Source organism: Ovis canadensis, chromosome 6 (assembly GCF_042477335.2).
Source record: "Ovis canadensis isolate MfBH-ARS-UI-01 breed Bighorn chromosome 6, ARS-UI_OviCan_v2, whole genome shotgun sequence".
Classification (NCBI taxonomy): Eukaryota; Metazoa; Chordata; class Mammalia; order Artiodactyla; family Bovidae; genus Ovis; species Ovis canadensis.
The window spans coordinates 38758781-38774260 of NC_091250.1; the positions used below are offsets into that span (position 1 = coordinate 38758781).

A 15480-nucleotide genomic window follows, 5' to 3' on the forward strand; every position below is an offset into this window, starting at 1 on the left:
GTCATACCATTAATTAAATGTCTTCCACTGCTCTTCGTGTTTTTCCACACTCTCTTCAGTTTGACTTTACCAGTTACAAATACCTTAATTTAAGTGTTATGTATATATGTAACACAGAGAAGCACTTACTAGGAAAACATGTAGAAAATGAGGTGATACTCTCTTCATAATGATTTTCTTGCTCATTATCTCTGCTAACTTCTTGGATCTGAAATAAAGGAGTATAATTTTCAATAACATGCATTGATACTAATATATCTGTATTTTTAATATACCAAATGGAGAACTGATACCTGCAAAAATAAGAATTAGTTTTTAAATTTTAATTTAAATACTTTGATCATATTATATATCTTAGCTATTATATTTGGGCCATCTATATTTTTTTCAATGAAACATGGTATTAAAAAAGTGTAACTAGAACAACGTAACATTCATCAGTTCAGTTCAGTTCAGTTCAGTAGCTCAGTCATGTCTGACTCTTTGTGACCCAATAAATTGCAGCAAGCCAGGAGATCCAACCAGTCCATTCTGAAGGAGATCAACCCTGGGTGTTGTTTAGAGGGAATGATGTTAAAGCTGAAACTCCAGTACTTTGGCCACCTCGTGAGAAGAGTTGACTCATTGGAAAAGACTCTGATGCTGGGAGGGATTGGGGGCAGGAGGAGAAGGGGATGACAGAGGATGAGATGGCTGGATGGCATCACTGACTCGATGGATATGAGTCTGAGTGAACTCCGGGAGTTGGTGATGGACAGGGAGGCCTGGTGTGCTGCGATTCATGGGGTTGCAAAGAGTCAGACATGACTGAGCGAATGAACTGAACTGAACTGAACTGAACTGAGGCCTCCCTGTCCATCACCTGTTATCCTCTGTCGTTCCCTTTTCCTCCTGCCCCCAATCCCTCCCAGCATCAGAGTCTTTTCCAATGAGTCAACTCTTCGCATGAGGTGGCCAAAGTACTGGAGTTTCAGCTTTAGCATCATTTCTTCCAAAGAATACCCAGGACTAATCTCCTTTAGGATGGACTGGTTGGATCTCCTTGCAGTCCAAGGGACTCTCAAGAGTCTTCTCCAATGCCACAGTTCAAAAGCATCAATTCTTCGGCGCTCAGCTTTCTTCACAGTCCAACTCTCATATCCATACATGACCACTGGAAAAACCATAGCCTTGACTAGACGGACCTTTGTTTGCAAAGTAATGTCTCTCCTTTTGAATATGCCCTCTAGGTTGGTCAAAACTTTCCTTCCAAGGAGTAAGCGTCTTTTAGTTTCATGGCTGCAATCACCAAATATATTTTAAGTGGAACTTCTTGCAATATTTTTAAGATTCACAGCAATAAATATGAAATTTTTACAACAGATAACTCCTGAATAAAACTGAATAGAACTATTTCATTTAGAAACCATAAATTTTGCTTCCTTTGAACATTTCTGTATCTTTTACCAGTTCAAAAAATAATTAATTACATCAGGGATTAAAATACAATGAAAGACAGTGAGATTTTAAAGAAGTTTCTTTCAAAACAAAAAGGAAACGGAGTAAAGGAATTGATGTTCCTCTTTCATAAATCAGTTCCACTACAATTAGAAGTGGGAATTATTGAGAAAGCATAGGAACCTGCTTTATTTTCTCAGGAATTGCTGTGCTCAGTTGTTCAGTTGTGTCCAAATCTTTGTAGCCCTATGGACTGTAGCCCATCGGGGTCCTCTATCTGTGGGATTCTCTAGGCAAGGATACTGGAGTAAGTTGCCATATCTTTCTCCAGAGGATCCTCCTGACCCAGGGACCAAACCCATGTCTCCCGCATCTCCTGCATTGGCAGGCAGATTCTTTTACCACTGAGCCATCTGGGAAGCTGGAATTGCTAGCCTTTGCTTATAATATCTGAAGGAGTCTAAATTACTGGAACACATTGGTGGTTGTAGAGAAAACTAAGTAACTCCAGTGACCATTCTATTTGTACAAACACATGTTGAGAAAGAGATGGAGCTTGGTTGCATTAGCATAGATCACATTTTTTAACCAAGAAATCCAAGGGATTATTCAAACAATTTATGCTTTTTTATTTAAAAAAACTGATGGAAATGATTAGGCCATTGCTCTACACTTGGTATGTCTCTGTAAAACTTAGAAGTGTCCACATTAAAGCATCATTAAACTTATAACAGACTTGGTGTGCAAGGGTATTTGACTTGCATCATGACTTCATCAATTTGGTTTGTTACCCACTTTGGCCATTGAGAGCTCAATGAAATTTATTTTATTTGTTGTTGTTTTTGTTTAATCAGTCATGTCTGACTCTTTGCAACCCCATGGACTGTAGCCTGCCAAGTTCCTTTGTACATGGGATCTCCCAGCCAAAAATACTAGAGTGGGCTGCCATTTCCTACTCCAGGGATCTTCCCAACTCAGGGATGGAACCAGCAGCTTTGCAAGTCTTCTGTATTGCAGGCAGATTCTTTACCACTGAGCCACTGGGGAAGCCAGAAGCAGCAGTCTTTGATTTCCATTGAAATCTTGAAACTAAAAAATCTCTTTAATGTTTTTATAGTGAGCTTGATGCAGAAGCTCATTTTCTTTTTTTATTGAAGTATTAGTTGATTTGCAATGTTGAGTTAGTTCCTGGTGTATAGAAAAGTGACTCTGTTTTTCATATACATATAACATGTGTTTCACATTCTTTTCTATTTAAATCATATTTTCTCCTTTGTGGGCTCAATTGAATGCTAATGTGAAAAGTCATGTAACTTTACTACAGAGATTGACAAGTTGGTTGATGTCTGAATGCTCAGTATTAAAAGCATTGTTGATATGGCCATTTTTTGTTTTCAGTTAGCCTGACCTCTATATTTCACAAAGTAGATCAAGAATCTATTTTTAAAAATCTATAATATTAAAATCACACCAAGGGAGTTTTTACTAGTTGAGTAACAGGAATGCTTTTCAAAGATTTCAGGATTTATGTGAAATTTCCTTTATCCTATTTACAAACCTAGATACCACAAGCTGAAAAATCAGTCTCTTAATAAAGAGACTGTGGGCAACTTGGTAGGGGTTTATGTCTGTGTGTGCGTGTGTGTGTGTGTGTGTACTGAAGTTGAAACCTAATGGAATAATTTTTACAATATAACTTAAGCTTTATGGCATTTATATACACAAACACAAAAGCCTAAAAGTGTCTTGAAGGAAATGGCTTCCAAATACAAAAAATAGCCAAATTTGATTGAGCACTTCTTTCATAATTATTATGTCAAACTGGTATTTTGTACAATCAGGCTATATAGAAAGCAACTGTTTTCTCAGGAATGAAAGGATCTTTACTTATTTACACTGAAAAAAATTGTGTCTTTCTAGAATTCTTTACACTTACATCATATTTACTTTGGAAAAATGTGTTATATCTAATGACATATTAATAACCGGTAAAATCAAGGATGGCTCAAAAGTACGATGGCATTCTGACATCTAAGCACTTTGATACTTTGTTATGTGGTGCAGAGGACAGAGAGTGGATTTTGAAGTCTAAGCTTTCCTCGCACCTTGAGGCCACCTCCAGCCAGTCTCCCTAAGGGGTGACACACAGGGCTAACAGCTTCTGGTCTTAGATCCATCAGTTCTAACTACAGTTGTGAATTTCAGGCTTGGGCACCTGACCCTTTTAACTACATTCCAGCCCTATATGATAATACTTGTTTCTAATCCATCACAGTTGTGATTGCATTTGTGAGGTAGCAGTACCTTTACTGAACCAGGGCTTCCTTGGTTTCTCAGAAGGTAAGGAATCCACCTTCAACGCAGGAAGCCTGGATTTGATCCCTGGGTCATGAAGATCTCCTGGAGAAGGGAATGGCTACCCACTCCAGTATTCTTGCCTGGAGAATCCCATGCACAGAGGAGCCTGGGGAGCTACAGTCCATGGGGTCACAAAGAGTCAGACACAACTGAGCTACTAACACTCTGACTTTCACTTTACGCATGGTTTGAATTCAGCCATCTTTCACTAAAATGTGAATGATACAACTAAAATCCATTCCTTGCTTAAGGTTGTAGCTGTAAAAGTAAAAATGTTATTGTCATTCACAATTATGGAATCCAAAGTCTGAAAGGAACCTGAACAACTAGTTTATTCTCTTGTTCGTACAATGATACAATGCTGAAACTATGTGTCATAATAAAACTGTAATAATTTGGATATTTATCCAACCAAGTTTGCTTGTAAATGTGGTCTATGCATAGAGAACAGACTTGTGGTTGCTAAGGGGGAGGAGGGTGGCTGAGAGAAGGACTGGAAGTATGGGGTTAGCAGATTCAAGCTACTATATATAGGATGGATAAACAAGGTTCTACTGTATAGCACAGGGACCTATATTCAATATCCTGTTATAAACCATAAAGGGAAAGAATATGAAAAAGAATGTGTATTTATGCATAACTGAGTCACTTTATAGCAGAGATTGGCACAACATTGTAAATCAGCTATACTTCAATAAAAAATATTAAATATAATCTATGGTCTGCACTGCCCAGCCCTCTTTATAAACTGGCTTTTCCTGGTTTCCACACTTGTCCTTCTATTCGTATAGAACGTATCCTGTCTGGGAGATCTTATCCACTGCAATGTCTTTAATTTATATCTCTATCATGATGATTTCTAGACGTGTAATTTGCTCCAAATTTTTCTGGGGTCTAGATTCTAGGATTCAGCAAAGGATACTAGAACAACTATTCACAGAAGCAAAGGGAAAAACCTGGAGGGAGGAAGAAAAATCAGGAGAGACTATACTTTAGATTAAATATTTGTGTCCCTTCAAAATTCATATGTCAAAATCCTAACCCTCAAAGTGATTATATTGGGGGTGGAGGTTTTTGGACAGTAATAAGATCATGAGGGTGGGGCTCTGATGAATGGGATTAGTGCCCTGATAAAAGAGACCTCACAAAGATACCTTATCCCTTCCATCATATGAGGACACAGTGAGAAGATCACTATGCATGAACCAGGAGGAGGGCCCTCACCAGATACCAGATCTGATGGCACCATGATTTTGGACTTCCCAGCCTCTTGAACTATGAGAAATATGTGTTTGTTGTTTATAAGCCACCCAGCTTATGATATTTTTGTTAGAGCAGCTTGAATGGCCAAAGACAGAGAATTTCAAGTAATCCTTGCTTCACCAAGGGTAACAAAGAAAAGTTCTGAAAACAGTTTCTAAACATTTTAAATCAAGATCATTGGTGATCCTAGGTAGGGAAACTACAATAGAACTGTGTGATTTCATCCCAGATTGAATCTTGGGGAGTAATATGGGAGTGAAGAATGGAGGGCATTATATATACAGAATTTCCTTTTAGGAACTATGATGTGAGTAAGGGTTACAGGACAACACTCCTTAAGACTTGTTTTTCAAACAATGAGTTAAAGATGTTACTGAAAGAGGGCATTACTGCAGTTCTTTTTTCTATTCCTATAATAAAAACAGAAGCATATACCAGACATAAATGTAAAGCTTTGCCACTGACAATTATAAAACCTTGAAATCAGTTTTAGTTTCAAAATCCTAAGTTTAAAAAATGTAAACTTCTGTAAAGGAAACACAAAATACCAGTATGTCAGAAATAGAAATCATTATGGTGTTTTGAATACTCCAATTATATAAAATGTTTTAAAAACATGCTTTAATTTGGAGCAAAACTAAATAGAGGCTAAATAATGGATACATTTACATGTTTCCAAGTTGACAGATTGGAGTCAGTGAAGAGGTAGCCAGGTTTACATTTATGATGACTATTGCTAACAGCCATCTTTTTTTTTTCTTTTTTTCTGAGCTTTTGATAATTTGAGTGAGGGTCAAAGAGAACCAAATGGAAAAATCCAAGCTGAGTAATAAAAGGTTAGCATTGTCATCATCACAGTTGTTGCACATGTCATTTATCTAAAAACAGAAAAGCAAGTGGTTTCTGAAATCTAAGCCAGAAGCAAACACAAGACACCCCTTAGAGACCCAGCAATTTCCCCCAAAGATCATACTCTTCAGTTGTTAGATAATAAGTGTTATTTGACAAACGAGACAAAAGACCTCTAAGTTTATATTATCAGAAAATAAGTGTTCTTTGAACAAATTAAATAGAAAGGTTCTTAAAACTTATACTGTAGCTAATCTGTCCCCAATAGGTGTTTATAAGGCTGGAATAATTTCTAGCTTTGACATACAGAATTAGAAGAGTCAATCCTATTGATCAGAGAATTTAAAATATGAAGGATCAACAGTCAGAAAAGATGAATCATAAATTAATGAAGATACAGTAGAAGAGCAAATAAAATTTCTAGCCTCAAACCTTCAGTTTGAAGGCAGGTAAAATTCAGAAGAGGCTCTTCTTTTGGGGAAAAGTTACTAGAGACAAAGCTGTTATTACTAATTATAAATATATAGATTTATATTTTTTTGATGTGGCAACACACCATAATACTCTTAAGTATTCCCATTTTACAGTTTTACATTTAAATTGTGGAATGGAACTAGCAAAACCATCAATATCATTTAGTAGCAGAGCAGTATCTCTTAATCACAGAAATCTGTGAGACACATATGTATCCTCAATAAATAATTTTTCTTATTAAAAGTCATTTTTACCCCATCTCAATTTACTAGCTTACATTCAAATAAGTTATCAGACCTTTACCTTTCCCACTTAGTTTTGATGAGTAAGTACATTGGCAGGATGGATACTTAGATCTTACCTAAATATAGATCAAAGAAACAGACAAATATATATGTTTATGTACCAAAACAACCAAAAGTTATACTAGACTTGATAATTTAATAACAGAACAAACCTATTGAAAGTAAATCTGCAGTGCATTTAAGGTAAAAATAAAATGGAAAAAGTTTGTGGTAGGAAAAACAACATTGTTATATATTAAAAAAACATGTTTCCCCTACACTGGCAGGTGCATGAGGATGACCCAGAAAGATGTTATGGGGAGGGAGGTGGGAGGGGGGTTCATGTTTGGGAATGCATGTAAGAATTAAAGATTTTAAAATGTAAAAAATAAAAAACTAAAAAGAAAAAAAAAGAAAAAAAAAAGAAAAAAAAAAACTAACCCCCCCCAAAAATAAATAAATAAATAAAATAAACTTTCAAAAAAAAAAAAAAAAAAGAAGAGAATCAATAAAACCAGTAAGTTCACTTTGGGAGAAAAACATCATTTTCTTTAGTCCAGAAATCCGAACGCTTTTAACTTGTAATAGTGAAATAAATTTTATTTTGTGGGGGCCCCAACCAAAACACTAAAGGTGCTGCTGCTTCTATTCTAAAATTACTGTAAAAAGAGCTTCATCCCACTTCATTCTGCCACTGAGAAGTGCAAGCATCTTGTAAGGCAGTAGCTTAGCATTTTCACGCTTCAAGTGATTTGTTTGGTAGATTTCAGTTGCTTGTGAAAATAATTCCTAACCTTCATATTCACAGCCTAAAGGAAACCAGGGCTAGTCTAATGGAAATCAGGGTGTGTCTGATATCCATTTTCATCTAGAAGTAACTTCATGAGTGTGTAATCTTACATGAAGTTTAGATAAATTAGTTTAATGAAATTTATCTTTAGCTTTCCATATCTTCTGAGAAAGATTTTTCTGGTTCTTAATTTAGACAGTTATTCATTTCCAAATAGCAGGCCATGGCATTTGCCTGCACAAGGGTTTCACAACAGAATATATAAAGTTTAAAATAGCTCCTTAAATTAAAAAGAAATTCCTCTATACGTACGGTCAATTTATCTTTGACAGAACAACAAAGGCAATACAATGGAACCAAGAGAGTCTTCAACCAATGGTGTTGAAACAAGTGGACATCCACATGTGAAACATCAGTCTAGACACAGACTTTATACCCTTTACAAAAGTTAACCCAAAATAGATCATAGACCTAAAAGCAAAATTACAAAACTCACAGACAATAATGGGAAAAACTTAGACGATTTTGGTTCTGGTGATGTCTTTTTAGATACAACACCAAAGTAAGATCCATGAAAGAAATAGTTGATAACCTGAACGTTATTAAAATAAAAACTTCTGCTTTGTAAAAGACAAACTCAAGACAAACAGGAGACAAGCCACAGACTAAGAGAGAATATCTGAAAAGATAAATTCTGATAAAGGTCTGTTAACAAAGTATCTGAAGAGGTTTTAAAATTCAACAAGAAAACAAACTGATTAACAAATGGGCCAAAGATCTTATCAGACACCACAGCAAAGAAGATACACATGTGGCAAATAGGCATACGGAAAAATGACCCACATCTTTCCCATATGGTATTATGGACATGCAAATTAAAACAACAATGAGATAATTAGATTCCCTGAGGATTCCCAATCCCTTTGCTGGATCCCCAGACTAATAAGCCTGACATGGGGCCCAGAACCTTCACAGCAGTGGGAGAACTTTGATATTATTGCTGTCCAGTTTGCAGGTTGCTCATCCAGCGGGTATGGGATTTGATTTTATTATGTTTGCGCCCCTCCTACCATCTCACTGTGGCTTCTTTGTCTTTGGGCATAGGGTATCTTTCAATTTTTTTTAAAATTTTACTTTATTTTACTTTACAATACTGTATTGGTTTTGCCATACATTGACATGAATCCACCATGGGTGTACATGAGTTCCCAATCCTGAACCCCCCTCCAATCTCCCTCCCCATATCATCTCTCTGGGTCATTCCAGTGCACCAGCCCCAAGCATCCTGTATCCTGTATCGAACCTAGACTGGCAATTCATTTCTTATATGATAGTATACATGTTTCAATGCCATTCTCCCAAATCATCCCACCCTTTCCCTCTCCCACAGAGTCCAAAAGTCCGTTCTATACATCTGTGTCTCTTTTGCTGTCTCGCATACAGGGTTATCATTAACATCTTTCTAAATTCCATATATATGTGTTAGTATACTGTATCGGTGTTTTTCTTTCTGGCTTACTTCACTCTGTATAATCGGCTCCAGTTTCATCCACCTCATTAGAACTGGGTTCCACTGTTCTCCAATTGATGGTTGCTTAACAGCTAGCTGTGATTTTGGTGTTCTTGCAGGAGGAGATGAGCGTACATCCTTCTACTCCACCATCTTGAACCAGACTATCAGAACAGATTTTTAGGGCAATGAATAATACTTGGCAATGAAAATCTTGTGTATAGGTTATTAACACTTTTGCCTAAACACACAGAGTGTATGACCCCAAGAGTGAATAATAAGGTGAACTATGGACTCTGGGTGGTTCAGTTCAGTTCAGTCGCTCAGTCGTGTCCGACTCTTTGCGACCCCATGAATCGCAGCACGCCAGGCCTCCCTATCCATCACCAACTCCCGGAGTTCACTCAGACTCACGTCCATCGAGTTGGTGATGCCAGCCAGCCGTCTCATCCTCTGTCGTCACCTTCTCCTCCTGCCCTCAGTCCCTCCCAGCATCAGAGTCTTCTCCAATGAGTCAACTCTTTGCGTTATTAGGTGGCCAAAGTACTGGAGTTTCAGCTTTAGCATCATTCCTTCCAAAGAAATCCCAGGGCTGATCTCCTTCTATCATGTAAGAATCAAATCACCAGTCTATGTCCGATGCAGGATACAGCATGCTTGGGGCTGGTGCATGGGGATGACCCGGAGGGATGTTGTGGGGAGGGAGGTGGGAGGGGGGTTCATGTTTGGGATTGCATGTACACCCGTGGTGGATTCATGTCAATGTATGGCAAAACCAATACAGTATTATAAAGTAAAATAAAGTAAAAATAAAAAGTTAAAAAAAATAAAAATAAAAAATAAAATACACATAATATAAAATTTATACACACAAAAAAGAATGCACTGGTTGGATCTCCTTGCAGTCCAAGGGACTCTCAAGAGTCTTCTCCAACACCATAGTTCAAAAGCATCAATTCTTCCGTGCTGTTTTCTTCACAGTCCAACTCTCGCATCCATACATGACCACTGGAAAAACCACAGCGTTGACTAGATGGACCTTTGTTGGCAAAGTAATGTCTCTGCTTTTGAATATGCTGTCTAGGTTGGTCATAACTTTTTTTCCAAGGAGTAAGCGTCTTTTAATTTCATGGCTGCAGTCACCATCTGCAGTGATTTTGGAGCCCCCCCAAAATAGAGTCTGACACTGTTTCTACTGTTTCCCCATCTATTTCCCATGAAGTGATGGGACCAGATGCCATGATCTTCATTTTCTGAATGTTGAGCTTTAAGCCAACTTTTTCACTCTCCTCTTTCACTTTCATCAAGAGGCTTTTTAGTTCCTCTTCACTTTCTGCCATAAGGGTGGTATCATCTGCATATCTGAGGTTATTGATATTTCTCCTGGCAATCTTGATTCTAGCTTGTGCTTCTTCCAGCCCAGCATTTCTCATGACGTACTCTGCATATAAGCAGGGTGACAATATACAGCCTTGATGTACTCCTTTTCCTGTTTGGAACCAGTCTGTTGTTCCATGTTAGCACATACAAATATTAACAATGGTTGAATCCCTAGGTCAATTAGCTTTCTAACTATAAATATTCTGTTTAGATATTTGAATCACTTTACATTGTTATGGATCATGTAATTAAAATAGTAAGATAAGGATTGAGGTACTTTAACTGAGATTAGCATTTATGAACAGCTGAACTAAGCAAATGAATAAAAAATTAACAGCTCAGCTAAGTGAATGAATAAAAAATTACATATTATACCCTGTATTTGAGGACATTTGGAAGTTTTATAAAGATATATTCCTCACTAAACCACTGAATAGCTTAGAAATTCATCAAACTAAAGCAATGTCAATTCAGTTTAGGCAAAACTCTATCGCTAGAGAATTGCAGCAATGGCAATGGGGCTGTATTTTTTATTTACTTATTTAAAAATATTCAGAACTTACTAAATATTAGAAACTAGGCTAGGCTGGGAGTATAATGAAGGATAAGTTAAGTTTAAAAAAAAACAGAAAATATCCACATACATATTCATAATACATATGATAGGTACAATGGCATTATTATTAAAAATAATAACTTATACAATATTTACAATGTACTAGCCCTGGTCCAGAGAAGGCGATGGCACCCCACTCCAGTACTCTTGCCTGGAAAATCCCATGGACGGAGGAGCCTGGTAGGCTGCAGTCCATGGGGTCGCGAAGAGTCGGACACAACTGAGTGACTTCACTTTCACTTTTCACTTTCCTGCATTGGAGAAGAAAATGGCAACCCACTCCAGTGTTCTTGCCTGGAGAATCCCAGGGACAGCGGAGCCTGGTGGGCTGCTGTCTATGGGGTCGCATAGAGTCGGACATGACTGAAGCGACTTAGCAGCAGCAGCAGCAGTACTGGTCTGGTGGGCTACAGTCCAAAAGGGTCCCAAAGAGTCAGACATGACTGAGTGACTAAGCACATCCACCCACACACACACACACACACACACACTTAAGTTCTGTATCATGTTAATTTATTTCAGCCTCAAAATGATTTTATGAGATAGGTTTACTGTTGTAATCCTCACTTAATGAGTCAAAAAAAACTTACAGTGGGGTTAAGTAACAGCTAATGTCTCTTATTAAAGGGCTCAAACAATAGGAAAATAAATGTGTCTATAAGAAAGAATGTGTCGTCACCTAAGATGGCAATGAATCAAGAGTCATAGAGATTCACAGAACAGATGCATGCATGCTCAGTTGCTAAGTCATGTCCAACTCTTTTGTGATCTCATGGACTCTGTCCATGGGAGTTCCCAGGCAAGAATACTGGAGTGAGTTGCCATTTCCTACTCCAGGGGCTCTTCCTGATCCAGGGACTGGACTTGTGTCCTCTGCATTGCAGATGGGTTCTTTACCATTGAGCCAGTAGGGAAGCCCCATCATAGGACAAATAGCTGACAAAATTTTGGAAGAAATGCACAAATTTCAGGGCTGTGGCTGGCATTGGAGATACCTTTGAAAGATGATTAAAATATTTAAAACTGGGGGCTGGGCATCATGAGCAAAGTGACATAATTAAATGTGGACTTGGGAAAGCACAGGTTGTGTTGGGAAACACTGGATCATCCTGCTTGACTAGCGGGTAAGAGCAACAAATGTCTGTTTACAGGGTGCACAGAATCCCTAGTTGCCCAGTTCTGTCTCCTTAGTATTTCTGGCCCTCAGGCTAGGTAGTGGGGAGCCAGGCTGTCTGTCCAGTTGGCCTGTAAAGCATATGCTGAGTACTGTCTTGGCTATTGTCTGAGTTATGAGAAAACAGAAGGCCCACTCTGTCCCCACAGAAGAGATGGTCAAAACGGCAATAATGGCCTTTGAAAGTACACACAGACATCATTAAACCATATCACGGCTGTAGAGATGCCAATATGTGTGTGTACGCTGAGCTGTGTCCAGCTCTATGAGACTCTGCTGACTGTAGCCTGCCAGGCTCCTCTGTCCATGGAATTTTCCAGGCAAGAATATTGGAACAGGTTGCCATTTCCTACTCCAGGAGATCTTTCCAACCCCAGAATCAATTTGCATCTCGTGTCTCCTGCATTGGCAGGCGGATTTTTTTTACCACTGCACCACCTGGGAAGCCCACAGATGCCGCTAGAAGAGTGCTAATGGGGACAGTGGGGTCAGGGATAGATATGGGGAGAAAACACACGCAATCCAGCAAAGATACTTCCAGGCTTCCCTTTTCATTTTCTCTCCTGCCTTTGAGAAGCAGGAGACAGCTCTGTTTTCACATTTGGCTTGGATACAAATACAGTGAAAATATCTAATAAACATTTCTTGTGTTCTGAGAAATGAAAAATGAGATGAATGGAGATATGTTCTAATCAGAGAATCTTGCTTTAGGCCCAATCTTTCAGAGGGAAAAAATAAAAAAACCTGTTGTAAGATGAAAATGTTAGAAGTAAGAACATATGGGTTGCACAGTGATATCGTTTGATAACTTAATGGTCTATGTCTCCTTGGTAGCACAGAACAAAAGTGTGTGTGGCTCTTATTCCTTCTAAATCCACCTCGGGGAATGTATATAGTTATTACAAATGGGATAAGAGAGGCAGAGAAGTTTTTAAATGGTTGTTCAAGGGGACTAGATGAAGCCTTCTAATCAGGGTTTTATCTACAACTCTTAGATACACGTGATACATAACTAGAAGCGCTTCCCTCTATCTTGCTGCCAAAGAATGAGATGCAGATGTCATGATTTAGGAAGGTTTTGATTACAGTGTCTACATTTATAAAGTAATCAATGATTTTCAAAGCAGTTTCACATATATCACCATCTTCATATCAACACTGCAAGTCAGGCACAAGGACACTTAAGTGAAGACAGATGAAGAGATGGTGGCTTGTCCACAGCTTACAGTGTATAAAGCAGAGATTCAAATCCAGGATAATCCGGGAACTGGGGAGGTTTATATCCTGTGGATCCTTGTCAAGTGTTCTTTATATTATGAATATGTTGCTTTTTATTAAAACTATTTGTACCAGGTAAATATGACACTAACAGAGATGGAGTGAAAATAATATAGTTTTGGAAATGAAACTCTTTACTCAATGAAGAAATCATGTCTGACTACAGATCAAAGTTATATAAATGATAGTGAAGTTTAAAAATTTATGTTGGTAGTAAAAATGAAGCTGAAATTCAGAGGCTCTATCTTTGACTAATAGTCTATTTTCTAGAGAATGTGAATAGGAGAAAATTATGGAGTTAATCCAAAAAACCTAGTAATCAATTAAATTCTATTATACAGTTTAGGATGAAAGATGACCTCTATGACTTCAAAATCATTAAAACATAACTCTGATATATTCCTAAAGATAGAAAAGTCTGTATTTTACTGTTTATTTACCAGCAATTGAATTTTCAAGAAAGTGTAACTCTTTCCAGTGGAGAAACATTTTTATCAGGTAGACTTAACCTGCCTTTTGATAGATGTAATAAAAAGATAAATGAAAGTGAAATTCCACACATTATAGTTATATTTGTTTTATGATAGTACATTTTGCGATAGGAAGATTACAATTTACTTAAAATTATGGTTTCAGATTACCTTGCTTCCCTGGCCCCCATTACCACAGCAGATTTTATATCCACGCTTTCTTTCGTACTTCCTGAGTCTTTAGCCACATTTCACAGATAAGCCAAAGCACTCAGCCACTGGACAGTGGTTTATCTCTGGAACACAGTAGCAACTTCTGTTTGATCACCTCTGTAAGCGTTATCAACCCTTCCAGTGCAAAGCCTATACATACAAGGTCATTTGCTAAAACAGAGATGTTGGATTTGTGCTTGTTTCTTTTAATTACTTTTATCCAGTCACATAAACTGTGACCACTTCATCAAATAGTTAACACATGATAAACAGATGTCAGGTTTTAATTTTAGGGGTTGTATTTCTTCGTTCTTATTTTTTTCAGACTTGCCTATTAGCTCAATGTTTTCTTTCTTTTCCTTTGACTTTTAAAAAGAAATAAATAAAACCACAGAATGACAGGCTTTCATATGATGAGTTAACAAATCTCTGCTGCTACTACTGCTGCTAAGTCTCTTCAGTCGTGTCCGACTCTGTGCAACCCCATAGACGGCAGCCTACCAGGCTCCCCCATCCCTGGGATTCTCCAAGCAAGAATACTGTTATCTAAACTCTAGTTTGGTGAGACACTTTCTTTAACCAAATGTAAAGCAGCATGATTTCAGGTGACCCCTATATTATCCTTTTGTGAATCAGAGGATGTGTGGGCCAAGTGTACTAAAGATAAAAATACAGCTCAGAAGGCAATTTAAATAGATCATATGTTCTGGGAAGATTACCTGTCAGGAGAATCAGGAAAAAAGTGAATTTAAAATTATGACATCCTACTCAGACACCTTGTTATATGTGGCTGGATAAAGAACTCCATTTCACATCTAATGTACAGGTCTTATACAGTAAACCTATATAAGAAAGCATTGGAAATTTTCAACCACGGAAGTGTTCTTTTCATACCTTACCCCATTCTGGAAAGGATAACCTAGATTATTGCATTTTAGGAGGTTGAGACGAAAGATAACTAAGATGAGGAACAATATCAAATAGTGTAGTGATCTTGGCTCTCGATGCACATTAAATTCCCAGGGGGAGCTTTCATAAACTCCCTATTTCTAGGCCCCACCCAAGACCAACTAATTAGAATAATCAGAAATGGGACCCAGGCTGTAGTGTTCATGAAAGGCTCTGCTGAGGACTCTACTCTGCATGCAGCATGGAGATCCATGAGGACAGTGAATACAAGCACAGATTTAGCATGAGATAGCCTAAATTCACAGTGGCTCCTGATTATTGACTGTGAACAAGTTACTGAGTCCTTCTCAGAGCTAGTTTTTATCTATAAATCAAGTGCCTACTACTTTGGGTTGTTTCAAGGGTTAGATGAGCTATTTCCTGTCATAGATTAAATACTATTACTCCTAGGCACATGTTAAGTCTCAAATTGGAG

General features: G+C 37.8%; 1 protein-coding gene across 4 annotated transcripts in view; it reads right to left on the reverse strand.

Annotated features, from left to right (window-relative positions):
* Positions 1 to 15480, reverse strand: part of BANK1 (B cell scaffold protein with ankyrin repeats 1) — a 340384-nt gene that overhangs the window by 64413 nt on the left and 260491 nt on the right. For all 4 annotated transcript variants that reach the window (XM_069593619.1, XM_069593616.1, XM_069593618.1 and 1 more), the window contains exon 8: positions 130 to 208. In XM_069593619.1, coding sequence (XP_069449720.1) covers positions 130 to 208 — 79 coding nt within the window. The remainder of the gene's footprint in view (positions 1 to 129; positions 209 to 15480) is intronic.